We start from the raw sequence: 12,398 nt of genomic DNA, 5'->3' as shown, positions 1-12,398 counted from the left end.
TGTTTTTTGAAATTGAAGGATGCAGTCAGACTTCCTGTCACTGTAAAATGTGTTTACAACTCAATCTTTCAGAGTCAATATTCTCTCTTGCTCTCTTTCTTCCAGTTTTATTTCCAGTTTCTATATTGTTTTTGAAATCCTGAAGGACTTACAAAAATGTTAGTGCGCTGTTGACAGTGAAAGATACTGCAGGACTTCAGAGCATAACTGTTTGCAAGTGGTTGTATTTGCAATTTTCAATAATTTCACTCACTCATTAATCTAATGTTACGAAGACCACAGATTTTCCAAATAAAGCACACACAGGAGGAGGCCCAGTGCCATCGAGAGGTCCTCGCTCTCCTCTGAGATTAACTGGCCATCCACTGTGAACACAATGTGGTCATACTGCACGGGATGATCCTCCCCGCAGCCTTTAGGCACTATCTCAGGTGTTCTGATGTCTTGTATACTTATTATTCCACACAAAAGTTTGGCACGCTACTCCTCCCGCAGTGTTTGTCCTAGACCCAAGAATGAGGTGTCATATCGACCGGCTCATTGAGGAGAGGTGTGCTGTGACTTTTCTAAGCGATCGGACCAACGATGTTCACACAGCGGATGAAAAAGTGGCCAAAAAAGTCCCATAGACTTACATTGAAAAATTCAAATTCACGAACATTCCGTCACTTTCAACTGTCACTTTCTCACACACACACACACACACTCACACACACACACAAGCAGGGCCTGAGGAACCCTCTCTCTCTCTCTCTCTCTCTCTCTCTCTTTCTCTCTCTCTCTCTCTCTCTCTCTTTCTCTCTCTCTCTCTCTCTCTCTCTCTCTCTCTCTCTCTCTCTCTCTCTCTCTCTCTCTCTCTCTCTCTCTCTCTCTCTCACTCTCTCACTCATTTAACATCTTATCAAGCAGCCAATAAGTAATGACCTAAAATCTTCATCATAGCCACACCCTAGCAACCACTTACAGCACCCTAGCAACCACCCCATAGACTTAACATTGATAATAGATGAGAGGGATAAAATGAATCAGAGCATCATAGAGACATGTGAGTTTGGCTCTTTTGACATGCAGTCTATTAGTTTAAGCCTGCTAACTGTCTAGCCATGCCCTAGCAACCATTTAGAGCACCCTAGCAACCCAAACCCAAAGAAGGATATCTTCAAATCTGAACATCATAGGGTTGGTTTATATCATTCATACTGACAAGCAGCCTTTACAGTATCACTGGTAGCTGCCAAGCCACTCCCTAGCAACCAAACAGAGTACCCTAGCAACCGTTTAGCAAGACCTATATCTCTGCATCAGAACATCGTAGAGACATGGCGGTTGGCTCTTTTGACACATGCTAGCAAACTGGACTTCTAGCATGCTACACATGCTAGCAGTGAATAGCTACATGCTAATAGTGATAGTTAAGTGCTAAATCAGGTTAAAAACATGCTAAGAACTTTATAAAAACTCCATAGAAACCATCTGTGACAACTAGCAACCACATAACAATACCCTAGTTACCATAGTAACCGCCTAGCAACCGCCCAGAACACCCTAGCAACTGCCTAGCAACACCCAAGCAACCACCCAGGTTACCATAGCAACTGACTAGCAACCACTCAGAACACCCTAGCAACCACCCAGAACACCTTAGCAATTGCCTAGAAACACCCTAGCAACCGAGTGCTGAATTTTGCCACTGCAAGCACTATTCACATTTTCTTCAGGAAATGTACGTTCTAGTTTTTAACTACTGTTGTACAACTGCTCAAATACTTTTGGCCATTAACTAAAAAAATTAATGTAATTTTCTCTTCACATTAATAGGATAGTTTGTGTAGACCAACTACAAACAAACAAACAAACAAACTAAAAAAAACTAATGTTTGCATTGAAATCATTTGCATAACAAGATGTGCAGTAAGTGTAGTGCTTTGATTAGATTGTGCTTCACACACTGTAGTCAACAGTTCATGGCTCACCTCAGCTTCAGACAGCAACCCGGGTCCACCTTGAGCAGAATAGCTGCTTCCAACTGTAGGCCTTTAAACAAAATAACATCATTAGGTTAACATAACATGGGATGCTTTTACCCAATACCTTTTTTTTGTTTTTTAAACATTCATTACTGTGTTTAAAGCCCAAAGTATAGTTCAGTTTTTATGCGCATACTCTTAGTCAAACGCACAGCCTTGCAAACTATACTTCATTTGACGCGTACGCGTAGACAGGCATTCGCTCCCTACATAAAAGTTACAAAAACTCATAGAAGTCCTACAAGCACAGCGGAAAGGCTAGCCGTGACTACTTTAACTGCAAAGGGACACACTCGATAATGGCGGCTTGTGACTCTCACTACCGTTTTACTATGGTAGACGTGGGAGCCTGTGGTCGTCACAGTGACGGTGGTGTCTTCAAAGAGAGCGCCTTCAGATCCAGACTCCTGGAGGGAAAGCTAGGAACACAAACGCCAACTACTCTGCCAGGCACTGATGTCACGGCCCCCTTTTCGAGAAAATCGAAACAATGGCTATGGAGTTCGAAAAAGTAATTTTTTCAGAAAATTCAAAATGGAGGGAAAATTTTCATGACAGAAAATGACGTCATGTGGTGCAATTAAATCGCCTTGAGCCAAGGAATTTTGTTTCTAGTCCTTACGGTTAAAAAGTTATTAGCGTAAATGTGAGTGCAAATTTGGACAGTTGGTGGCGCTAGAGCGATTGAGATAGAGACATCATGTCATTCTACATCCGTAAGACCTTTGTTCATCTTCAGAACACAAATTAAGATATTTTTGATGAAGTCTGAGAGGTTTCTGTCCCTCCATTGAGATCCAACGCAACTACCACTTTCAAGGTCCAGAATAATAGGAACATCATTAAAGTACTCCATGTGACTCCAGTGGTTTAACCTCAGTTTTATGAAGCTACATGAGTGTTTTGTTTGTGCAAAAAAACATAATTTACCACTTTATGAAAATATTGATCTGCAACGCGCATTCACGAGAGCTTCACGACGCTTCATAAAACTGAGGTTAAACCACTGGAGTACTTTAATGATGTCTTTCCTATTATTCTGGACCTTGAAACTGGTAGTTGCGTTGGATCTCAATGGAGGGACAGAAACCTCTCACACTTCATCAAAAATATCTTAATTTGTGTTCTGAAGATGAACAAAGGTCTTACGGATGTGGAACAACATGAGGGTGAGTCATTTTTGGGTGAACGAACCCTTTAAATATAATTTACCCTTGCACAAATCAAAGTGAACCAAGCAGTTCTCAAACAACACAACTGGACATTCATACAACTACACACTCGTACTAGACATACACATACAAAGTAAATCGAAGGGGTTCCAGACAAGCCAGGTTGATGTATATCATACCCAGAAGCAGGGCACAGGCTGATGTGACTGAAGTCAGTTGATTCAAAACTTTAACTCTCTCGATGTCAGCAGATCATGAAGTTCTTCACCCTCCTTCTGAATAATGAACACCACCATGGTGAGCTGCTCTTCAATCATCGTCTGGTTATCCTAAAATAGTGAACATAGTTACATTGCCTTTTGCTAGCAAAACTACAAAATACACAAAATTAGACTTTTTTCTGAAAATAAATCAAAATAGAATATTCTTAAGTTCAACTCAGAAGGTACTCCTTGATGAGGTCTTCAGGATTTTCTCCCAGGAAAAAGATAAGGGCCTTCAGGACACACTCTTCTCAGGTGAATGTTTTCAGTCTGTGATAAAGCAATTGTGATTATTTTTGTGATTATTTAAAAAAAAAATCTGAATAATCTGTAATAGGGAATCAGATTTTGCAGATATGTGACAGCAAAGGACAAGAAAATATAAATTTTACAGCACTAAAATAATTTACATTAATGACTGGTCAGATTTGCAATTAAGAAATGCATCTGAATCAGTCATTGGTTTCATTTATAATTTAGTCTGAAAATAAAACGTGCATCAACAAATAATAAATTATCTTTACACCCTAATAAACTGAATCATTCTTCATTAAAGGGATATTTCACCCAAAAATGAAAATTATCTGTTAATTTACTCACCCTCAGGCCATCCAAGGTGACTTGTAGGTGACTTTTTTTCTTCAGTAGATCTTTAGCTGGAACTGTGATCCTCGGTGATTCATATAATGCAAGTCAATGGCTACTGTCACTGTGAGAACAAAAAAAAACAACATATACAGGAAAAAAACCAGATATTTTTCAGAAAAACAACAAAAAAGTCACATGCATTTGAGATGGCATAAGAGGGAGTTGATGAATATTTTGGTTGGATAATTCCAAGTCTAAAGTTTGTTAATGAGGATAACATGCAAGTCAATAAACAACATTAGATGGATTTTACTCAAACATGTCCAACATTAGTAATTCATATTATCTATTAACAATTACAGCAGTTTTTATAGAAATTACTTACCATGTAACGTTATTGCAAAGTGTCCTCAGTCGTCAAACAACATTGAAAAGCTTTAGGTCCTAAAGGGGGGGAAATTTTGAAAAAAAAAAAAAAAAAAAAAAATAGTTTGCTGCAGTTCAAGTAATTAATTAGTTGTGTAAATACTCTACTATTTCTACTAAAAAATTCATGATTTCTACTAAAAAATCCGAACATATTTTCCTTGGACAGAGCAAAACACCTCGAGCTAGGCAAATGAAGCTAGCCTTAAGTAATTTGTCTTTATTTACAGACTTTCTTCATCATTTTGATTGAACAAATAAATGGATAAATCAGAGTTAACGTGACAAAGACAAATAAAAGAACAAACAAACATTACTTTAAAAACTAAATATTATAATGCGAGAATCCAACTTACACCCATATTCACTTTTTACAGTGTAGGGGGACCTTGGGGACAAAAAGGTTGAGAACCAGGTTATCTTCAGAAAATACACTGTATTTTAATGTTGTTTTTTAATCCTTTCCCCAACTAAACTAAGAGAATAAGAGAGTTAGAGAACCTTTAAAGAACCATACAGGGGCTTAACAGGTTCTTCATACGGTAGCGGTGCTAAATATCACCTTAACCACTGCAAAGAACCGCTGAAGAACCAACGTTTTTTTGAGCGTAGTATAGCCATTTATGATATTACATTTGTGTTTCCAACACAGTTTGAGTTTGATTCATTAAGTTATATGTGTAATAGTCAGGAAGAACAGAGATGTGTGTTTTACATAAAACTGAATGACAAAGAATGATAGTTTAAATAATTAATAAATATTTCATTAAAACATAATTTTATTATTTGACTGAACATGTGTTATTTTGTCTTTTCTCTCCAGACACAGTGTTTCTTCTTCAGATGTTTCTCGTCTTCTGTCCAAATATTCTGATGTTTCTGTCTTTTGTCCTCTGGGGTGTTTCTGAAGGTCAGTGTTTCAGTACTGATGGTTTATCAATGCATTATGATTTATCATTCAAATATCTGTTTATATGTACAGTAATATCTGGTGTTGTTACAGGATCTCTGTTTGAGTCGGTCTCTTGTTGTGCTCTTTATTTTCTGAGGCCTCTCATGTTGCTCTGGACAGCTCCATATATTAATAACTTCACAGGTGATTCATTTATGACTATTGCCAGTTTATTAATACACATATTGTTTTCATTCATAAACAAAATAATTTGTCAATACCTGAATGAATTTTACATTAAAAATTGTTCATTGTTTTACTGGCATTTGTGTTTCATTGTTTTGGTGTTGAAAATGATATTGTGGATGTAATTATTTCATCTTTTCTGTTTTACAGGCAAGATTGAAACATGGATTAGAGATTACAGTTATGACACAGAATATATTGTTTTCTCAGCTGTTTTTTATTCAGGTAAATAAATCCAGATGTAAATCAACAGTCATTATCATAAACACATTAAAATGCACATTAATAGTTGAACAATAATTACATTTAAATGATGTGATATTCCCAATATCCTGCAGGAAATCATTAATACTTGGAAGTGTCTTGTGTTACTGTTGTATTTATGTCAGTATATCATATTCTACATGTTCACTGAATCTCTGTGTGACTCAACACATTTATGATCTACACCGGTTAGTTATGAAAATATTGCATTAATTGTTACAGTAGACATCATGTTAGTGACTGAACTAAAGCTACTTCTGAATGACATCTCAGCATGTGTCAGGGTCAGAGGTCATATAATCAGCACAAAGGTCAAGGGTCAGTAAGAGAAGAGAGACTGACAGTTAAAGAATGTGTCGTAATGTTTGTATAAAAGCATCTGTTCAGTGAGAAGAGTTTTTGTAATTCCTGTGATCTGTGTTTATATTTTGTTCTTCTATTTTAGTAATTGTTGTTTTTTCTCTTCCTTTATTCCAGTTCTGTTTAAATCTGCCTGGGACAAAAGTCTGAATTACGCCGGATTTGAAGGTGTCGTGATTATAGTCCTCTTTGTGATGGTGCTGCTGCTAAACCTCTTCTATATTATTTACAGTAAGTATTTCCTTCATCAAGAGTCAGTGACATGAGCAGAAATCATGTTTTACCACATTAATGCTGTTTGAGTTACAAAATATACAAACCATAATATCAGACCTGATTATCAGTTAATTGAAGCATTTCCATTAGACAAGATGAGTTTATATTTTACATGATAAAGAGAAAAAGAAATAATAAAAGTGATGAAAGAAAAAAAGAAAATAGAATAAATCAAAGTGACAGCGAATGTCACGACCCATTAAAGGATGTGAATTGAAATAATAGCAGTGAATCAGCAGGTAAAGTCATTAGTTTATCAAGTCTTTAGTTTATTCAGTCTCAGGACATCGAGTGATTTAAAAACAAGATTCTCCTTGTGCCTCTTCTGTCCACAGGACACTCAATTATTCATGATAACACAGCATATTTAATAAATATATTAACATTATATTAGTAGCCTAATATAGAGCCGTGATGTGTGTGTTTCTGGTGTGTCTTCTGCTCTCCTCACAGACAAACTCAACACTTTTATCATTATTTTCTCCTCAGGATTGAGCACTATATATAATCCATAAGACAAAATTTCAGCTGCATTTACACAAATGAAGCAAAAGTTTACCCTTGATTCTGGATGTGTGTGGTTACCTGGATGATCCACCACTGTTAGTTTGTTTTGTGATGGTTGTTCATGAGTCTCTTGTTTGTTCTGATCAGTTAAACTGAGCTCTGTTCTTCAGAAAAATCCTCCAGGTCCTGCAGATTATTCAGTTTTCCAGCATATTCTGCATATTTGAACCCTTTCCAGCAGTGACTGAATGATTTTGAGATCCATCTTTCACACTGAGGACAACTGAGGGACTCAAACACAACTATTACTGTAAAGAGATTTCTGTACATTTTACAGTAACTTACTGGCAGCTGGATGGCAATAATTTACTGTAAAATGTTTTACAGCATTGTTACTGTATTAATACTGTCGAGTTTATTTTCATTTAGTTTAAACAAAATAATTTTTAACCTGTATAAAATGATCCAATTGTGGTACAGCACTGTAAACCATTTTTTTTTTTTTTTACCATGCCCTCCAAAAAAATCACAATAACTCATGAACATTTGTCCTTATAATATTCTTTTTAATCATTTTAAACATTTTCTTTTTAGAAGCAATTACAAATTTTGACCTCTAGGAGCCACTAGAAGAAAAAAGGCAACACCACCAAAGTCCTTAGGATTCATCTCCCAGGGATCATCTGTATCTGTAGCATGGCAAAAATATACTGAAGGTTCAAACATTCACTGAAGCTTGAGAAGGACATTACGAGTCAGGGGGTGTAAACTTTTGCACAGGATGATTGGGGTGAATTGATCTTATTTTGTCATCTGGGAAATGTAAATATCTTACTGAAGGGCAGTACTAAAGGGGGAAAAAAAAGCGTAAACAAAACAAGAGCAATCTCCATCAGTCCTCCTGTTCATAAGTGTACACCCGACTCTTGATGTGTTGTTGTGTTGAGCTTCAGTGAATGTTTGAAGCTTTTGATCGTCCAGATCAACACATGAATCAGGAGTATATGAACTCTTGAACTGAGTCTTCTGTGTTCATTCAGTTATTACTGAATACATGTAAACATCTGTTATGTGAAATAGCTTACTTTAAAACAGCAGTACTAAATAAAAACAAAACGCAATTTTTATGACCCCTTTTATTTTTAAAAATTATTAATCATTTGTCAGATTCTGCAATTCAATCAAAAACCTGTGAATCATGAATCAAGTCTGATCAACCACTGTAAGATAATGCTGATGATTTTGCTTTCATATCTTTGAGAAATATGATGTGATCAGGATCCAGTATTAGTGAAATCACAGCTCAAATCACTAATCTGAATCTCGTTTAGTTTTTCTTTTTAATGCATGTATCCATGCATTTATTTAATTATCTGAGCAGAGACACATTAAATGTTGTTTATAAAGGTAATTCTGATGATTGTCATGATTCATGATTGTCATCTAATGGAATTACACAATTTACATTTGATATGAAATACAGTAAAACATAGAGGTCAGACAGCTGTACACACTCTGAGTATCATGAGAGGGCGCTTATTAACGCCGTTTTTACATTTTTACATATTTTTAATTGATTATTAATCTATCTGTGTACACTCACACTCATGTCATATTGAGAAAGCAAGAGAGAATGAGAATATATAAAGGTGTGCGTTTGTGTGTTGTAAAGTCAAACGGGATGAAAAAAAAATCTGATTGGCTAGTTTAGTTTTGTTTAATTGGTGCTTTTTCCACACACCCGAAATAACATTACAGATAGTTCATGTTTAAACCAGGCTCAAAATGAGTAAACGCTCTCTAAAACAGCTAAACTTGGTCTAAACGTTTGCAAAAAGCCCTAAAACTACTGAGTGCGAAGGATAAATGAAGCCTCTTAAATCTGTGAAGGGAACAGATTCAGAATCAATATTGTGACAGTGAAAACAGCGCCATCTTGTGGAAGGTCAAATTCACAGCAGACTTAAACTCGAGTGCGCGTTTTATCCTCTTATCACAAATAAAAGCCTGACAACGATAAATGCGTTTAGTTTCTGATAATATAATTCACATATTAAAGTCTCGCAATAAATTAAATGTAACAACAAAAACAATAATGATAATAATATTAATTATAATAATACCTACAGAGTTGTTTGAGATCAGGTAAATGGTGCTGTAAATATTTTATGATTATTATACTGTTTATATATGATAATGTAATATAGGCTACTACAGGCTTATATATATATATATATATATATATATATATATATATATATATAAACACACAAAACACATCAAAGTGCTCAGATTTTCTAATGTGTGTACAGGAAAGAGACAGTCGAGACACAAGTATATCAACACAATAATTAATTTAATTGCTTCTTGCAGACAGCAAAAAAAAAAAAAAAAAAAAAAAAAAAAAAAAACGGATATTTGAGTTATCTCATCAAAAAACTAAATATTAAGTTGTGATTACAGTGTTTTATTTATTACTGTATAATGACAGAGATTTATTATAGAAATTGTATTTTTATATATATTTATTACAGTCTTTATTACAGTATTTTTCAGTTGAATATAATTAAACAATGATTGAATCAACACATCATCATGTTCATTTAATCTGTTTATTACATTTATATTCATACTGAATTACGCTCACTTGTGTGTATTTAGTGTTACTTTCATATAAACTGAGTGTCAGTATTTTGTCATAATGATTTTAATGTGTGTAATATTAAGTGTTTTTGAGGACTGTAGTGATTTTTTTTCCTTGTGTTGAAGATTGTTAGAGTTTAATATGATATTTATAAGTTTATATAGTTTTCAAGGGGAAACAGTGAATGATTGTGTGAAAATTGTCTGTCCAAATGAAAACATTAATTAATGAAGTTAGTTTACTTCTGTACTTATTGTTTATCATGATATTAATTCAAAATAAGATCAAACATTTGGATGGATTTATTAACTGTAGTTTGTTTCTTATACAGTCATGGCTACATTAATCGGGAAGTTAAGTCAACGGATCATGACTATATTCGATGTTCTGGCTGGAATAAGCTTTAATGTTCTGCCTTCACTACAATTCATCCTCCTGTTCTTCGCCTTTGGAGCTGGTAGAGGAGGTGAGTTTACATTAATATTTACATTCATTTATGAGTAATAGTGCTAGAAAACATTATTCAACTTACGGTTTCAAAAACTGAGGTAACTTTCAGGGTATCAGAGTAACCATAGCAACTTACTCTCTAAACACAACCTGCTCTGGAGTTTATACTTCAGTTTTAGTTTATGCTTCAGAAGTGTTCAGCGCATGTGTGATCTTCTGATGAGACTCCAGAGAGAGAGAGAGAGAGAGAGAGAGAGTGAGAGAGTGAGAGAGAGAGAGAGAGAGAGAGAGAGAGAGAGAGAGAGAGAGAGAGAGAGAGAGAGAGATTAATTAAAAAGCACTATTACAACAACAAGGTAATGTGTAAATGTTTGTTTAATTTTAGTATATTTATTATTTACTTTATTGTCATCTCACACATAATGGATCTGCATTCAAATGTTTATTTATTAATTTTGCAATTTACTAATAATGTATTTCTCTAATGAAACACGTATGTCTTATTATATAATTAGCGTCAAACAAACAATATAACCCTTACTCTCAGTGATTAAAGACATCGAAAACGCTATTATTGCACAACCACACGGTGGCGATATTCACTAAGTGTGTAAATCTCCATTAAACAACAGAAGAAGAAGGAAGTAGAATGGCGCGCTTTTTCTCAGCGTGTTTCCATGGAGACTCGTGGATTCGTCGCTCTGTTGAGAATGTCTCGTGTGTTTAACCGGGAACATGCTCTGGGTCGACTGAACTTACTCCTGAACGCGTTTATTGAAGCATCATACCTCGAGTTAGAGAGGTTTGGGTTAATCAACCGAGAGTTCAGGGTATATGTTCAATAAGTTAATCTTGATTTCTGGAAAACCCCTCAGGGCACACTCGTTTTGGGACAGAAGTTCTTCCGGAGTTTTTCCCTATTTTTTGTTCTGTGGAACCATTAGACATTATAATAAACACTATTGGCCTCTTTGGACTGTTGCTGCGACACCTCAACGAGTCCGCCATATTGTGCGGGGCAAGACTGCGCTGTTAACAAATGCAAGTAAACGGGCGAGCTGCGGTTTTTCTGGATAAAAACTAAAATAACGTTTACATTTATCAACCGATTTCAGTGGTTTATAATGTACGTGGTGTACAAAAAGTTCTAGTTACTTAAAATCTGTATAGTTAGACATATAAAATATTTATTTTAATAAGAAATAGTCAAAGCTCAGGCTTCTCATGTATTTGGCTGCTTTATTCTTGCATAAGAGTTGTGAAAATGTAAATTTTCACATTAAATGAAATAAATTTTTTTATTGTAGAAAAGGCATTTTCTGTCTTTAACCCAATTTTAGCTTTTCTTGAGCTTAGAATTGACCACCATTGAGAAAATGAAACAAATCATCAAATACAAATCACACAGGCTGCTTTCTGTATTTTTATAGCACTAAAATGATAAAGATATTTAAAGACACATACTCCAAAAACAACAACGATAACTGATGGATCCTTTCTGGAAATATATATGACATGGTACAACTACAGTGCAATAAAAATAGTAAATATAAGGAAGTGAGAATAGTAAATAGTTTGTTATACACTATATATAAGAAATAGTTTATGCAGTATATAATAAAGTATATAATGTCAATAAACAAACAGTATACAGCAAATAAAATAGTAATGAATAGTACAATTATATAAGTACAATAATATAATATAATAATATATTTATAATAGTATATAGTATAATAATACTATAATAATAGCAATAGAATATGTAGTATCATTTACAGAATATAGACAATAATATAACAGCATAACTATAATAGATTGATAATCTCAAGTGGTATAATATAATAGTATTGGTATAATAATAATAATCGCAAATACAATGTAATATCAATTGCAGAATAATATAGACAATAATAAAAATAGTAAATTAAATAGTGTCTACAATAATAATATAGTATTGGTATAATAATAATAACAACAAAAGGCTATATACTTCCATCAATCTCTTGGAGATGGTGAGAACAGTGCACTGACAGACTCTCCTCAGCTTTCTTGAGGCTCGTGTAGCTCTGGTTGCAACGGGCTAAAAAGGAAATACAAATATAAACAAATCACCATTTAATGGCAAACTATTAAATAATCTAGTGATGATAAACCTACTCTTTGTAGATGAGTCGGGAAACTTCCCTTCTAGCTACTTCCCACTGTCTCCTCAACTCTTTGTCTTTGGGAAACCTTCAATGTGTGAGAAGCTCGCCAACTAACTAACGTTACAGTAAGATT

General features: G+C 34.6%; 2 protein-coding genes across 2 annotated transcripts in view; both read left to right on the top strand.

The window, feature by feature from the left end:
* Window positions 1–12,398, top strand: part of LOC127510021 (ecto-ADP-ribosyltransferase 5-like) — a 101,284-nt gene that overhangs the window by 67,574 nt on the left and 21,312 nt on the right. The gene's annotated exons all lie outside the window — the stretch shown is intronic.
* Window positions 1–12,398, top strand: part of LOC127509874 (uncharacterized) — a 196,512-nt gene that overhangs the window by 173,875 nt on the left and 10,239 nt on the right. The window contains exons 15-19 of the mRNA XM_051889078.1: window positions 5,300–5,386; window positions 5,480–5,572; window positions 5,765–5,839; window positions 6,356–6,469; window positions 9,997–10,131. Coding sequence (XP_051745038.1) covers window positions 5,300–5,386; window positions 5,480–5,572; window positions 5,765–5,839; window positions 6,356–6,469; window positions 9,997–10,131 — 504 coding nt within the window. The remainder of the gene's footprint in view (window positions 1–5,299; window positions 5,387–5,479; window positions 5,573–5,764; window positions 5,840–6,355; window positions 6,470–9,996; window positions 10,132–12,398) is intronic.

This window comes from Ctenopharyngodon idella, chromosome 3, assembly GCF_019924925.1.
Source record: "Ctenopharyngodon idella isolate HZGC_01 chromosome 3, HZGC01, whole genome shotgun sequence".
Classification (NCBI taxonomy): Eukaryota; Metazoa; Chordata; class Actinopteri; order Cypriniformes; family Xenocyprididae; genus Ctenopharyngodon; species Ctenopharyngodon idella.
The sequence above is the reverse complement of the archived record's forward strand: the minus strand, read 5'-3'. Positions and strand labels throughout refer to the sequence as shown.